The sequence below is a fragment of the Gracilinanus agilis genome, chromosome 6, assembly GCF_016433145.1.
Source record: "Gracilinanus agilis isolate LMUSP501 chromosome 6, AgileGrace, whole genome shotgun sequence".
In the NCBI taxonomy this organism is placed as follows: domain Eukaryota; kingdom Metazoa; phylum Chordata; class Mammalia; order Didelphimorphia; family Didelphidae; genus Gracilinanus; species Gracilinanus agilis.
Genome location: NC_058135.1, coordinates 276,178,536 through 276,195,405, shown reverse-complemented (window position 1 = coordinate 276,195,405; position 16,870 = coordinate 276,178,536). Strand labels below are relative to the sequence as shown.

General features: G+C 32.0%; 2 protein-coding genes across 2 annotated transcripts; both read right to left on the bottom strand.

Moving 5' to 3' along the window:
* Window positions 1-1,224: 1,224 nt before the first annotated feature.
* Window positions 1,225-2,169, bottom strand: LOC123252654 (olfactory receptor 1052-like). The gene has a single exon (XM_044681920.1). The coding sequence runs from the start codon at window positions 2,167-2,169 to the stop codon at window positions 1,225-1,227; it is 945 nt and encodes a 314-aa protein (XP_044537855.1).
* Window positions 2,170-15,676: 13,507 nt separating this feature from the next.
* LOC123252024 (olfactory receptor 1052-like) lies at window positions 15,677-16,618 on the bottom strand. The gene has a single exon (XM_044681372.1). It carries the CDS (start codon window positions 16,616-16,618, stop codon window positions 15,677-15,679), a length of 942 nt encoding a protein of 313 aa, XP_044537307.1.
* Between the last annotated feature and the right edge of the window lie 252 nt (window positions 16,619-16,870).

Below are 16,870 nucleotides of genomic sequence, written 5' to 3'. Positions count from 1 at the left end.
AAAGTAGATCTTTGCTTTTACTGATTTAGAGATATCCTGACTAAGGCAATTCCTTTAGATAATTTTCAAAAATTTAAAATATTTGGTCTTTTTTCTAGAACCTAGAAAGATTAAATAATTTGCCCAAGTTCACATTATAAATATGTCACAAGATAGACTTGAATCCACATAATTTTACATGTGATATGAGGTTTTTTTTCTCTCTTTATTCAATGATGACTCTCTTAAGTAGAGATAAGAATGGGAAATCTCTTTTACTTTTCTTTTCTAGTCCCATTAGTGGAGAATTAATGCCTTAATTATAGCATTATAACTTTTTGAACAACTGAGCCAATAGGCTATGAAGTATGCAATAAATGAATCCAATGAATTAACATCTAGTGTTTTCTGTGGCATACTTCCAACTCAAATAATATGATACTAAAAGGGATATATATTGTGTCATCTTTAAAGGAACTTAGCTTTTTTTTTTTTTTAATTTTCCTCCTCTAATGATCACATCAATTGCTCCAACTGGAGAACACTATTTTAAGCTAATTTTAGGAAATTGGTCTCACAATAATGCAGTTCCCTTCCTTTCCAACAAAATTCCTTAATGCTTAAAACTATCTCAAAATAAATTTAATTTGTTTAATTTGTAGTGAAGTGACCAGAGATCTTCAAGTTATTACTAAATGAGCATTAATTCAATCTCCATCAAAAGGGGATAATAACCACATCACTATATAATTATTCTTTAGACTATAAATTCTATATTATTTTTATATTCTAAAATATTGTAGAGTTTCTTAGATATTGTATAAAATATTAAAATATATTTTTCACATCTTCATTTTTCAAACTAGATATGTTTACATTTATGTATATAGATGGATGGATTTGTGTGGCTATCAAACATTGGTAAGACCATGAAATAATAAACAGCAAGAATTTTATTTCTTTTTAGAGAGTAGCTGACTCTGTGACATAAGTATAAAAGCAAAAGTTTCCCATAGAATAAATTCATAAATATAAGTAAGAAACAGATGTGAAAAAGTCTTCTTCATACAGAGGATTTAGTGCTCAAGTCTGTAATGAAAAATATATATAAAGAAGAGATGAACATTTTCACAAAGAGTGATTCTAAGATTTGTTTCCACTTTATTTCCTTGATTTTTACAATGAAGCACTATTTAGGTTAGTGTTGCTACATTCTCTACATTCACTATTTTTGGACCAAAGGCTTCATTTTGATAAAAAAGATGTTTTTAATTCTATTATTCTTTTAACAGCATCCTGGACCTCCTTGTTCCTTAGACTATAGATCAATGGATTTAGCATTGGGATCACCATGATATAAAATACAGAGACTACTTTCTCTTGTTCTAGGGAATACTGGGAGCTTGGTTGAATGTAGTTAAAGGTTATGGAGCCATAGAATAATGTCACAGCTGTCAAATGGGAAGCACATGTTGAGAAGGCTTTACGTATTCCAGCTACTGAGCAGATTCTAAGAATGGCAACAACAATGAAGATATAGGAGATGATTACAGTCAAGAGAGTGATCACAGAAATTATTCCTGAGTATATTATAACCAATAATTCATTTAGGGAAGTGTCAGAGCAGGAGAGCTTCAGCAGTGGTGGTAAATCACAGAAGAAATGACTGATGACATTTGGCCCACAGAATGTTAATCTGACTAAACCAATTGTGTGTGTGAGTGAATTAACTATGCCTCCTATACATGATCCAATGACCAACATGATACACACTCTTTTGGTCATGACTACCATATAAAGAAGTGGCTTAGCAATTGCCACATACCGGTCATATGCCATTACTGCTAGGAAAAATCCCTCTGTAGTAATAAATATTGCAAGTAAAAAATATTGCAACATGCAAGCAGTGAATGATATGGTTGCCTTATCCACAATGAAATTCACCAGCATTTTTGGTCCAGCAACAGAAGAATAGCAAACATCAACAAATGAGAGACAGGTGAGGAAAAAGTACATGGGAGTATGAAGTTTAGGGGTGGTTTGAATTAATACAATCATTCCAAGATTCCCCATCAAAGAAATGATATAGATCATTAGGAAAAGTATAAAGAGAATCAATTTCAATTCTTCACGATCTGTCAGTCCTAAAAGGAGGAACTCTGTGACTACTGTAGAATTTTCCTTGGCCATTCATCTGGTTTGTCATGTCAATGACTATGAGAAAGAAAGCAAGAACAGAATTAATTTATGAGAACAATAATATCAGCAAAAACATAAAAACTAACCAAGTTTGCTTAAGATAAACCCATTCCCTAAAATATATTTTTCCACTGAAAAGATGCATAAGCTTTAGATTAACATGTTATCTTAAATAGTACTGTATTGTATATATAGATGTAAAAGGATCTCAGATACTATCTGTTCCTCAATATTTCATTGAAGAAACTTAAGTTCAATGAGGTAAACTGATTTAGGTAATAATTATTAAAAAATCCAACCAAATCCATGCCTCTAATTCCATAATCTCTTTATTTGCTTCCATATTCTTTCCTAGGACAGAAGTCATTGAGTCCAACCTCATTCGTTTAGAGAGGATAAAATCGAGAACTAAATGTGAGATACTGATTAATATTGGTAATATCATGTTGGACAATACCTGTAATGTCCAATTTTGTATCCTCTGATTCTTTGACTTGCTGAAAGGAATACAGGGTGTAAATGATACATCTGAAATATTCAACTAATTCTCCTTCATCTACACCATGCTACCTTTGAGAAAAGAAGCTTATAAATATAAAGGAAATATTTCATTTTATTGAGCCTACTCACATAAAGTTAGCATTTTAAAGCAGAAAATATCCTTTGTGAAATACTGTCAAACTAAGAATGAGAAATGACTTACTTATGATTACACAAATAATATGTAGAAAATCAGAGATTTGATTTCAGAGCTTCCAACATGGTAATTTCAGGTTTTATTCAAGAGAAAGTTTCCTCACAGCAGTACCTAAAAGTGGAATGACTAGTGGGTTCTATTTCAATGGGCATTTTCAAAAAAATGTTAACTATTTCTCAGGTATTTTTTCAGAGATCATTCTAGTTAATAGTAGGCGTATATCAATGTGTACTTAAACTAGGTAGTCTTTAAGATGCCTTTTACCTCTAAAATTCTATGTTAAAATTAAAATAATTGAAACTAATATGTAAAATGAATATTTAGAAAAATATATTTATGTATATGTTTCAGATTATCAAGGTGCTTTATACATATGAATCCCATTTTCCCCCTTTCCACATGGAATGTAGATTCCATTGTTATCCATGTTTTGAAGCAGGGAAATCTGTCACAGAAAATGCCACGCAACTCATGAAGATCTGAAATCAGATTTCAATTCAGATTTCTTTGACTTGAGACCATTAATTCAGGGTCTTTTACTGCATGTTTTCTGACCAGTTCTCCTTTGTTCATATTATTATTTGGACTTTCAGATACATTAAGGACGGGATTTCTCAAATCACTTCAGTAGACAAGTTTTGAGTCCTTCCAAGTCCCTCCTTATTATTCTATCACGTGTTAATTTAGTTATGATTCTGAGAAGGGGATATCATTTACATACACACACACATATATGTACATATATATATATTTATATATATATATATATATATATATTTCATCTGTCTCCTTTCAAGAATGATCAAGTTCTCACTTCAAAAAAAAGTTAAAATATCAGACATGGAAAGAGACCTCTCTCAAGGGGATTTGAAAATAGAATATTGAAATAGGGAAGTATCTTTGAGCAGATATCAGAATTGGGGAGAAAATCTTAGAAGTTAGAAATAAAAAGTTTATAGACTTAATATTGTCCAATGTTCTCATTTTAATGAAACTGCACCTTGAGAAATTACTTGTTCAAAGACATTGGTATGAGAATTGAGACTAGATTCAAGGTTTTTCAATACTTTCCTCTGAATTATTTCCTCTATTTCATTTAGATTTGAAATGGGAAAATGAGGTTAAATGAACACTGTATAAGGAAAATATGTAATGAGAAAGAGTTTTATATCAGTTTCAGAATTTACTTTATAATAACTATTATTATTTTTTTTCTAGTTGAGATTTAAATGAAAACTAAGGAGGCATCATGGTGCAGGAACCAAAACACTGGATTCAGAATAGCAGACTTTAAACTTCCAGTCTCATATTTGGCACTAAGCACTTGTGTGGAATTAGTCTTATCTCAATTCTGCCACCAAGCCACTATGTAGTACTTAATTATTCTGACAATCAGGCTCCTCATTTGTGTATTGAACATTATGAACCTGTTAGAAATAAACATTTTAGCATTTTATATTTATATTTACATCATATATTTAGTATTTTAGTCCAAAATTATTTGATGGATTTTCTTCAGTTATGGAGGAAATTCATCCTTTAATTTAAAAGGAAAACAATAATCACATAATCGATATTAGTAATACATCACATGATTGAAGAAGATATTTAAGTCATCACATATTACTGAGAAAAATTCTGCAATATTAATCATAATTAATCATTCATCCTCACCAAAGAGTGTAATCTATAATCTCCTAAAGCTATTGATTCCAAAAAGCTGCAGATTTATAATTAGAAGATGCATTTCTTTATTTTGATCCAAACTTATATTTTCTTAATTCCCACCAATTCTTCTTAGGCCCCACCTCAAATTTCAGGAAGTTCTCTTATATTTCTTTGATGTGGAAATGCTTTAAGTATTTGAATCAGCTACGAAATAAATGTTGCCTTTCCTATTCTAAACATTTTTTTTATTTTACAAGAAATGGTATTGAGTCCTTTTACCACCTTGGTCAAACTTTTTCTGAATGGAATTAAGGTTACTGATGTCATTTCTAAGCCAGGGTGACCAAAGTGATTCACAGAGTACTATCTTTTTCATATGACTCTATTCATACAACAATATATTAAGATAAACTTTGATAGTATTTGCCTTTTTAGCTTCTTACTGCCTTTTATATAACTCACTGCTGACTTCTATTGACTTTGCTGTCCATGAACACAACTACACTCCACTATTGTGAACTCTATTTTTTCCCTTGAGAAACTGCTCTCTAGTGATATTTCCTTCATCTTTATTTATGACATTTATATGTTAATACACAACATTTTACATTTATTTCCAAGGGATTTAATTGAATTAAAATAAAATAAATATATTAGCTTATCAAGATCTTTTTAGATCCTGACTGAATTCTGATTTTACTAGTGAATTCTATATCCAAAATAAGTTTATATTATCTGAAACTGAATAATTATGCTATCTGTGGATTGAATTCGACTAGTGAGATAGTTAAGTGGATAGTTTAATGCCAAGAATAAGGAAAACTCTTTTTCTGGAGTGTAAATCCAGACTTAGCACACATACTAGCTGTGACAAAAATCAAGTGAGTTAAACCTTTCCCCCTCAGTTTTCTCATCATCTATAAAATAATCTGAAGAAAGACATGACCAGTCAATCCATTATAATCCATTTTTTTCCAGAATATTGCAAGTGGGGTCATGATGAGTTGGACACCACTAAAAATGACCAGAGAACAACAAAATGTGTTGAATTAAGCATCATTAATATCAAGCATCATATGCCCTGGAGTACTTAGTGAGAAATCTCCTTCCATATTTATATTGAAGTAATAATGATTATTTTTAGAAATTGACCATTCAATGGATTCTAAATCCCATAAATAATTTTAGTCCCTATCTCATTTTGTTGACAAGAATGAAAAAATGCCAAATATATAATGAGTTAATTGGACCTTTCTCCTTTTTCCTACTTTCTCCTATTCTGCAATAATATCTATAGGTTATCAGTTTTTAAAAAAATTCAATTTACTAATGTGTCTTTGTCTATGAAGGTCTTATAGACTAAGACAACACTGACTATAAAGCTGGCAGAAGCAAAGCTTAAACTTATCTTTTCCTGATTTCAAGGCAATAGCAGTAAAGTAGGAAAGTTATTGCCTTGATTTTATAAATGAGGCTATAGAGAGTCAAAGAGTTTGTGATTTTTTTCATCTTACACATCTATAAGTGAAACACAATCATCCTGATACCCATATTCCTCTTCACTTATGGCAACCCAAAGCAATGAGCTTGTATAGACCTATATGTTTTAGCCAAAGTGACTTCGTAAGCAATTAAGAAAAATAAAACCTTATTTATCCCCCTTTGAGTCTTTCCTTACACTGTTCTCTTTGCTTTTAATCTTGTTTTGAGCTCCATTTAAATGACTATTTCTCTTTCAAAGCCCAAACATGAACTGATTTATCATCATCACTACCATCACTACCATATTTAGTATCATCATCTGCAACAGTAAATTTATGTAGCTTCTTAAAATATATAGAAACTTTGCAACTCTTATTATCTTTGATCTTCATCCACAAAACCACTGAATTTCAGTCATTAGAAGAATTATTCCTCTTAATTTGTAGATGAAGAAATTAAGTTCTATAGAGATAATTTTTCATTTTCCTCAGGTCAAAAATCTAATAAGTATCAAAGCCATGATCCAAACACAGTACTTTAAAGATTAGTGCCCATGTGTTTCCTCATTATATTAAAATATTTTGAGAAAATTCAAATATGAAAGCATTCATTTATATTCAAATCAATAAAACAGAATTTTAAGAATGCATTTTACTTACCAAAAAACTAATTGAAGATTTTAGTGCCTTCAAACTGGCTAGCTTATTTTCATTGTTAGTTATTTCTATAGAACAAAAATAATAGTGCATCACTTAATATTTTTCATTGTTATATCTTTTTGATATACACCAAAGTGAAGTGAATACTAGGTAGTAGAATCAAAAAGTAAATTCCATTTCTGATAGTTATAAAAATTCAGAAAGATAAACAAAAATACAAAATAGTTTCAATCTGACTGAATTCATAAATAGTAAGCCAAATTCTTCCTTTTACATATGTCACACAAGAGACCTGTTTATATTTATCTTGTACTTGGGGACATATTCCCTATAGGTCAATAAAAGCTTAAGCAAACAACAAAAATATATCACTAAGAATATAATTTGAAGACCTTGGGGCATTCACAAAAATTGCATGTAGAACATTACTATCATTTGGGTGGTTCCACATCCAGTGGCAGATGCAAGTTGCAGAGAGGGCCCTCTCCATAGATATAGATATAGATAGATATAGATATATAGATATAGATATAGATATAGAGTAGACAAAGAATTCTGTATTCTCTGTACTGATCTTGATTTGTGTGAATTCCAGTTCTTCATGATTCAGGTTTCAGTAATTCATGACCTTCCTCATTAAGTTGCTTGATATTCTAGCTTCTATAGTTTCATACAGCTTGGATATTCTGAGTCTGGTCTCTACCTCTTCCTTTAACCCAGATTTAGTAACTTCAGCCAGTCCTCTTCCTCTAAACATACCCCCAAATTTAGTTACTTAAACATTTTTATTAGGGCATCTAAGATTAAAATATTGAAATTCAGAATCAATTTAGTGTTGGATAAGGGTGAGTGCTTAAGCAGTCATTTGATGTATTCACAATGAATCAGCTTTTAATGACACCTGTCATGAATTATTTTTACACTTTATCATTTTTACTTGGGTATATAAATTTTGATAAGTCTTTTGTATATAAAGGAGGCCATCTCAGTGAGCATGAGGTGTTTGGTCTTGAGCAGAGTTTGGCTTTATTGAGAGACTGATTCTTCCTCAAAAAAGCCTATTTTTGGTTGGGAAACTTTGTTTCTCTTACTGGTGTTTCTGTTAATAGAATTTTGCCCACATATGTCACTTAATACCTGTGTAACTGGATAAATTACTTAATCTTATTCTCCTTCAGTTTTCTTGTCTGTAAAATATGTATGTGAATAGCACTTGTATCTCAAGGTTTCTGTGAAAATCAAATGAGATAATATTTTATATATTTTGTGAAACTTAAAAACTTCATTCTTTCCCTCTAAATCTGTTCTTAATTTTTTTGTTTGTTTTCCAGTGTCATCATTCAATAACTCAATTTAAAGATAATAATGATCTCTTCTCAAATCCCAATGCCTCTTTTTCTTGATTCCTCTGCAGAACTTTTATTAAACTACTAGTCTTTTTATCTTTGGTATTCTCTTTCGTCTAGATTTTTTTATTATGACTTTCAGTCATAATAAGTACAATAATTGTTAAATTGTTTCTCCTGGATCTACTTTCTAAGTCAGTTGTTTTCATTGAGTTATTTCATATTTTTTCTCCTTTTTCATTCCTTTGACTTTTTAATTGTTTTTTTATATCTCATGAAGTCATTAGCTTCTATTTTTCTAATTCTTATATTTGAAGTATGAATTTCTTTCATTACCATTTGATCCTCCTTTTCTATTTGTTCCATTATGCTTTTTATGGAACTCTTTTCTTTATTTGATTTTTTTGTCTCTTTTTCCAGAAGGTCAATTCTGTTGTTTGTTTGTTTGTTTGTTTTTTAAATAAATACTTTTCTTCATTGGATTTTTGAGCCTGTTTTTCCAAATGATGAATTTTGATTTTTAAGCTATTTTCTTTTTTCATTACTTTCATTTTTTTCTTTTTTCTTCCACTTTTCTTACTTGATTTTTTGAATTCTTTCTTAGTTCTTCCATCACCTAAGACCACTTTCCACTTTTCTTTTAAGTTTTGGATGTGTCTGCTTGGATATCACCATCCCCTATTGGCTTTGTACACTGCTTTGTCTCCATACAAATTTTCTATGGTTAGGTATTTCTTTTGCTGTTTCTTTGTTTTTTTTTCTTTTTTTTTGCCTGTTAACTGGGAGTTCTGAAAGCTAATTATTCTGTCTCTTTTGTTGATGGCTTGCAAGACTCAGCAGTCTGAGCTATTGAACCCAGAGTCTAGGTCTTCACAATAGCACAGGCTTGAAAGAGCCAAGCACTATGTATTTTTAGGTCTTACTGTTTGTTGGTGCCAGGGCTGGGGAATTCAGGGGCTGAATATGGGATGCAGAGTGCTCTCTTGTTGTATACAGGCAGGGTCTTGGGGTGCTGAAGTTAGCCTATGTCCAGATTTAGAACTTTATATAGTTTTGGGGGTTGGGATAGTTGGCCAGCACTACTCCATGTGTTACTTCTTTTTCCCTTTTATCCCATGAAAATTGACTTTGTGTTTAACTTTCAAGTTGTTTTCCACAGAAGAGCCCTCTATTTCTGATTTGCTGTTTGTTTTTGACTCCTGCTGTTTTGAGTCACTTTATAAATATTGATTTGGTAGGATTGTTGCTTTTACTAAACCACCATCTTGGCCTGATTATTTGACTCTATTACTTCCTCACTTTCCTCCTTCCTGTCTTATTGCACCTTCTCTCTTTTACTAAATCTTCTGTCAGGACATGTATTAATAATAGGGTTTCTCTGTCACTCTTTCCTGGGTTCCCTTTTCTTCTTCCTTTGTTAAACTCATGAATTCCCAAAGTTTCTATTATAATTTTCATGTAGACAATTCTTAGAACTATTTGTGAAACTCTAAATATTTCCATAACCTAGTCCTTCATTTTTATTTAGATTTCTCCAATTGGATGGCCTGTACTCATTGTAAACACAGTGTTCAATACAGAGCCCATCTTTCCACCATAGATCCCCCATTTACTAAATTCCCTCTCAGTATAATGGGTACCCCGATGATTTCACTCACACAGGTCCACAACTTGAATGATTTCGAAACTCTTCACTCTCTCATACCCTGCTATCTAATCAGTTATAAAATTCTATCATTTCTATGCTTTTAACATATCTTGTGTATGTTCTCTTCTTTTCTTTAACTTTATAACTATGACAAAACTGGCAAGTAAATTCATTAACTTATGACAGAATAATTCCACTAACTGTGTTTGAACATGGGGGGAATCAGGAGGTCTTTCTGACTCAAGTTTCTCCCCTCTAATTCATCTTCCACTCCTCTTTCAAATTAATCTTCTTAAAATCTCAGCCAGACCATTTCACTCTCCCTAGTTAATAGAGATCTCATTTGGCTTTTAAAGCCTCTCACAAACTAGCCTCTTCTGATGTATCTAATCTTCTAAAACCTTACTGAACTTCATGTATTCTGGATGCTAAACATACTGGACTTCTTATTTTTCCTTTTACACAACAGTTTATCTTCTGATTTTGAGTGACTTGAATACCTTTTCCTCAAGACTAGAATAAATGGCTAGCTTCCTTGAAGTATCAATAAAATTCCTACTTTCTTCAATAAATCTTTCACTATCTTTATTATTAGTAATGATAAAATAATTAACATTTATATAACCCTTACTATATTCCATGTACTTTAAATACAATATCTCATTTTAACTTTGGAACAATTTCACAATTAAAATGCAATTATAATCTTTATTTTACAGAGAAAAAAAACTAAGGCAAACCTAGATTAAGTGACTTATCTAAAGTCATACACCCTGTAAATGTCTGAGATCAAAATTGCATTTAAGTCTTCTTGATTCCAATTCTGGTACTTATCTATTGTTATCTTCTAGCCACCCCTATTTGACATTTGAGTTTCCTCTCAATTTATCCTGTTGTATATATATTTTGGTATACAGATGTTTATGTTTTCTTCCACAATAGGCTTTCTGTGACAATCTTGAAATTTGGAGCAATGTTTTTTTCTTCTTTGTATCCCAAAATTTGCCATAGTTCTTGATACATTGTAGACACTTATCCAGTACTCCATTATTTTCAATTTTAGGTAAAGTAGTCCATGTTCCCCTAATTTTCTAATAATATCCCTCTTTATATTTAAATCAAATACCTATTTTTACCTCACCTAGGTATTACAGTATGAGGTACTGATCTAAAACTAATTTTTGTCATGATTTTTTTTCCCAATTTTCCCAGAATTTTTATCAAAGAGTGAGTTCTTATCCCCAAAGCTGGGATCTTTAGAATAATCAAACCCTAGATTGCTGCCTTCATTTACCCATAATCTATTCCATTGATTCACCCTTCTATTTCTTATTCAGTACAAGATTGTTTTCATGATTACTGCTTTATAGAACAGTTTAAGATTTGGTACTGCTAGGCCTCTATCCTTCATATATTTACGTCATTAGTTCTCTTGATATTCTTGACCTTTTCTTCTTCCATGTGAATTTTATTCTTACTTTTCTAGTTCTATAAAAGATTTTTAAAATTTCATTGGTATGGCACTGAATAAATTAATTTAGGTAGGATTGTCATTTTTATTATATTAGCTTACACATGAGCAATTAATATTTTTTCAATTATTTGGATCTAACATAATGTATGTGAAAAGTGTTTTGTAATTGTTTTCATTTAATCACTGCATTTGTCTTGACAAATAGATTCCCAAGTATTTTATATTTTCTAGAATAGCTTTAAATAGAGTTTTTCTTTCTAACTCCTGTTGCTGAGTTTTGTGGGAATTATATAGAAATGCTGGTGATTTATATGGGTTTATTTTGCATCCTGTACCTTTGCCAAAGTTAATAATTAATACAATTAGGTTTTTATTTGATTTTCTAGGATTCTTTATGTATACTATCATATCATTTGCAAAGAGTGATAGTTTAATTTTGTCATAGCCTTCTTTAATTCCTTCGATTTCTTTTTCTTCTGTAATTACTATAGCTAGCATTTCTAGTTTAATATTAAATAATAGTGGTGATAATTGATTCCGCATGGGATTCATTTTGCATTGGAGGACTTCTACATTGAAGGGATTCTACTGCAAGAGCGTCTCTATATTGGATTTCATTCTGCATTGGAGATTCTGCGATAGTGGCTCAAGGAGTTTGGCTTCAATTACTCATTTGGGTTGAGAAGACCCTGGCCAGAGACACTTTCCTTTCGTCTATTCTCCCTTCTTTGGTGAGACACTCTTTGGTGAGACACTCAGATCCAGACTTAGAGAATTTAGGTAGGTAATATTTTCTGCCTCCTTCCTACATTTCCCCCTTTACTATCTCTAATTTCCTGTAATAAAGCTACTAAAGCTAACAGTCTCATGACTTAACAGTTAATTTTTATAAATGGTGACCATAACAATTTTTATAACTCTCAATTTGACCAAAACTAATTTTAACTCTTACACCAGCTTTTGGGACAAGAACCCACTATTTGACAAAAACTGGACAAGAACTCACTATTTGACAATAACTGCTTGCAAAATTGGAAAATAATATGGGAGAGATTGGGTTTACATCATTTCACAGCCTATACTAAGATAAATTCAGAATGGGTACATAACTTAAATGTAAAGAAAATCATAAGTAAATTAGGTGAACATAGAACAGTATATATGTCAGATATATGGGGAAGAAAAGAATTTAAGACCAAGCAAGAGATAGAGAATATTACAAAATATAAAATAAATAATTTTGATTTACACTAAATTAAAAAGGTTTTGTACAAACAAAACCTATGTAATCAGAATTAGAAGGGAAGCAACAAATTGGAAAAAAAATTATAACAAAACCTCTGACAAAGATCTAATTTCTCAAATTTATAAGGAGATAAGTCATTTGTATGAAAAAATTAAGCCCTTTATTAATTCATAAATGAGCAAGGAGGTATAAATAGACAGTTTTCAGAAAAGGAAATCAAAAGGGGCATGAATAGGCAGTTTTCAGATAAAGAAATCAAAACTATCAATGAGCACATTTTAATTGAGAAAAAGGGTTTTTTTGGGTTCAATATATTAAAAGGTATTCTCTAGGGGAAATCTCCCCAATTTAGGAATAACCTCAAGTCAAAATTAACTTTTATGGAAGTTTATTTACAATTAAGAAGAAAGAGAGGAAATAAAGAAATCAGAATCTAACACAGCAGATAAATTGTTTTGATCCTCTAATCAATCCAGTTAGATCTAATTAACCTTCAGCCAAGAGTCAGAGGGCCAGAGGGCCAGAGGTGAATGAAGCAAAGTTTCATTCACAGAGTCTATTAAGGAAGTTCCTTAAGAGAAGTTCAGGAATTTGGAGGTGCTCTCACCTTTGGTGATTAAATCTAAAGATGGGCAGTAAAGACTTAATTTAATTATCACAATATGAAAAAGTGTTCTAAATCTCTTATAATTAGAGAAATACAAATCAAAACATCGCTGAGGTACCACCTCATACCTAGAAGATTGGCTAATATGACAGCAAAGGAAAGTAATAAATGTTGGAGAGGATATGGTAAAATTGGCACACTAATGCATTGCTGGTTGAGCTGTGAATTACCATTCTGGAAGGTAATTTGGAATTATGCCCAAAGGGCTTTAAAAGACTGCCTGTCCTTTGATCCAACCATACAATTACCGGGTTGGTACCCCAAAGAAATAATAGGGAAAAACACATGCACAAAAATATTCATAGCCACACTCTTTGTGGTGTCAAAAACTGGAAAATGATGGGGTGTCCACCAATTGGGGAATGGCTGAACATATTGTGGTATCTGATGGTGATAGAATATTGTTGGTGATAGAATATTATTATATAAGGAATAATGAACTGGAGGGATTCTGTGTGAATGGGAAAGACTTCCAGGAATTGATGCAGAGTGAAAGGAGGAGAACCAGGAAAACATTTATACAGAAACTGATACACTGTGGCACAATCGAGCATAATGGACTTCTCTACTAGCAGCAAGGCAAAGATACAGGAAAATTCTGTGGGACTTATAGGAAAGAACACTATCCACATCCAGAGAAAGAACTGTGGGAGTAGAAACCCAGAAGAAACACATATGATTGATCACATGTTTCCATGGGCATATGATTGGGGATGCTGACTTTAAATGATCACTCTATTGAAAATATTAATAATATAGAAATAGGTTTTGAACAATGATTCATGTAAAACCCAGTGGAATTGCTCTTCAGTTCCAGGAAGGGGTGTGGGAAGAGGTGAGGGAAAGAACATAAATTATGCAACTATGGAAAACATTCTAAATTAATTAAATGAAAAAATGAAAAAAAATTATACTGGCAATATTCATGTAGCTAAATGGTACAGTAGATACAGCACTGGATCTGGAATCTGAAAGATTTGAGTTTAAAGTTGATCTCAGAGACTAGCTATGTGACCTTGGTCAAGTTAACTTCTGATTCAATTTCCTCAGTGTTCTGTTGAGGATCAAATGAGATAACTATAAAGTATTTAACCCTGTTTGCAAGCACTATATAAATGTGAACTATTGTTATTGTCATGTATGATCATCCTTCAATCCACCCTGTTTTCTGTCAGCCAAGTAAAACCAAAGATATGCTGCCCCAATCTTGCTAATTCATGATGCCCAACAGACTTTTAATAAGTACCTAGTATGTAAAAAAAAAACAAACAAAACTGAATGAACAAACTACTCCCCAGAGTGATAGGAAGAAAGAATGAAAAGAAGAGAGAAATTAGTTTAAGAACTATGGTATTTATACTTTTGGAAGTAGCTTGATGCATGCTCAATGACTGATGAAATTAAATGTGGTCACAGCAAAATAAATAAATAAATAAATAAATAAACACTTACCTTCTATCTTAGAATTAATAACATATATATATATGTGTGTGTTATTATTTTTTTTCCAATACAGAACAGAGGCAAGGGATAGGGTCACACCACTAGGAAATGTCTGGAGGCTAGATTTCAGTCCAGAACCTAACACTTCTAGGACTTGCTTTCAGTTCACTAAACCATCTAGTGGATCACAAATCAAGGAAAACTTAATGTGGATTGAAGCATGCTATTTTTCATTTTCATTTTTATTTTATGTTTTTATTTCTTCATATGTATCTTCTTTTACAACATGAATAATATAGGCATATATTTTGAAAGATCATATATTTAGAGCATATCAAATTCCTTATTATCTCAGGATGGGGAAGGGTAGGGCAAGAGAGAGAAAAGTCAGAATTCATTTTTTACATAAATGTTTTTACATATAGTTGGGAAACATAGGGTATCACCCTCCCTTTTATAATCCTTTTAGACTTTTAGACAATTCACTTCCCTTTCCTTAAACTCAACTTTTTTGCATTTAAAAAATGATGGGATACAAGAAAATGATCCAAAATCCCTTTCAGCTCTGCATACAATGATGATAGACTTTCTAAGTACAATTTTGTATAATTTAATGGTACGGTGATTAGAGTGTTGGGCCTGGAGTCAGGAATTCCCAAGTTATTCTGAGGATTGCAATGACACTATAGATGTGGGACACCATTATAATTATTATGAAGGTAATCATTCAATCACTTTGGAAAAGACAAAAAGTAATATCTCATTGGTGTAGGCATTAGGACATGGTCACAGAAGTAATGATTTACTAAATTTGGGCCACAGAATTTCAGCCTTAGACACCTAACACCTGTGTGAGCCTGATAAGGTTTTTTAACCTTTATTTGCTTCATCTTCCTTCACTTACGGTAACAACACTTATCTCACAATGTTCTTGTGAGGATCAAATAAGACGATATTTGCAAAGTGCAATAGTGACTTGCATAGTAACTGAAACACACAAAAAATGTTTAATTAATTCTTATTTCTTTGTTCTTCCCATGGAGATTCATAAGAGTAGATCAGTTTGACATTCAAACTGATAATATCACTGACATGAACCTAAAAGAAAGATCTTTCTTTACCTTTCCACAGCATTATTATTACTTTGTCAATAAATTTCAGAACTAAATCAATTATGGGAATGTTTCCAAATGATCGATCTCTTTGCTGCATCCTTCACCTCCTTGTTTCTCAGGCTATAGATTAGAGGGTTTAGCATAGGGATTATGAGTGTATAAAACACAGCAGAAACTTTCTCTTGCTCCATGGAATACTGAGAACTTGGTTGTATGTAACTGAAGGTCACAGAGCCATAGAACAAGGTCACAGCTGTCAAGTGGGATGCACAGGTAGAGAATGCTTTGCGTCTTCCTTCGGCTGATTTGATTCTCAGGATAGCAATGATGATATGGATGTAGGACACCATTATGATTATGAAGGTAAACATTGCAATCACTCCAGAGAAAATTAAAAGTAACATCTCATTGGTGTGTGCATCAGAACAAGAGAGCTTCAAGAGTGGGGGGATGTCACAGAAGTAATGATTTACAACATTGGGGCCACAGAAATTCAACCTGAGCAAACCAATTGTGTGGGTCAATGAGTTAATTAAACCTCCTAAGTAGGAGCCAAGAACCATTAAAATGCAGACTCTCTGAGTCATAACAACGGTATAAAGCAATGGATTGGCAATGGCCACATAGCGATCATATGCCATCATAGACAACAGGATACCCTCAGTGGTAACATACACGGCAAAAAAGAAACTTTGTAAAACACAACTAGCAAATGAACTTGCTTTGTTCTCTACTAAAAAATTGACTAACATCTTGGGAGCAAAGACAGTAGAGTAACAAATGTCACATAAGGAGAGGTTGCTGAGGAAGAAGTACATAGGGGTATGAAGTTGAATATTCATCCAGATAATTATGATCATACCCCAATTCCCTACAAGAGTAACCATATAAATGACAAAGAAGAGCAAAAAAAGAGGGATCTGCAATTCTGGGATATCAGTCAGTCCTACAAGAAGGAATTCTTTCACAAATCCAGTGTGATTCCATACTGCCATGTCAAGATTTCAGTGTTACTGATCCTCTCTGTACCTAACTAAATGTCATTCAGGAATAAATAGTACTGTTTTTTTTTTCTGGGATATGATTTTGACAGCAGGAGATATTAGTGCAGATCATCCTATAAAAGAGAAATAATAACTTGTAATTTGTTATTATAATTGTTATGATTTTCATACTTTAAAATTAGTTTCACACAGAAATTATCCTATTGTGGGTGGTAGTATAATTAACATTCATAAGCTTGACCT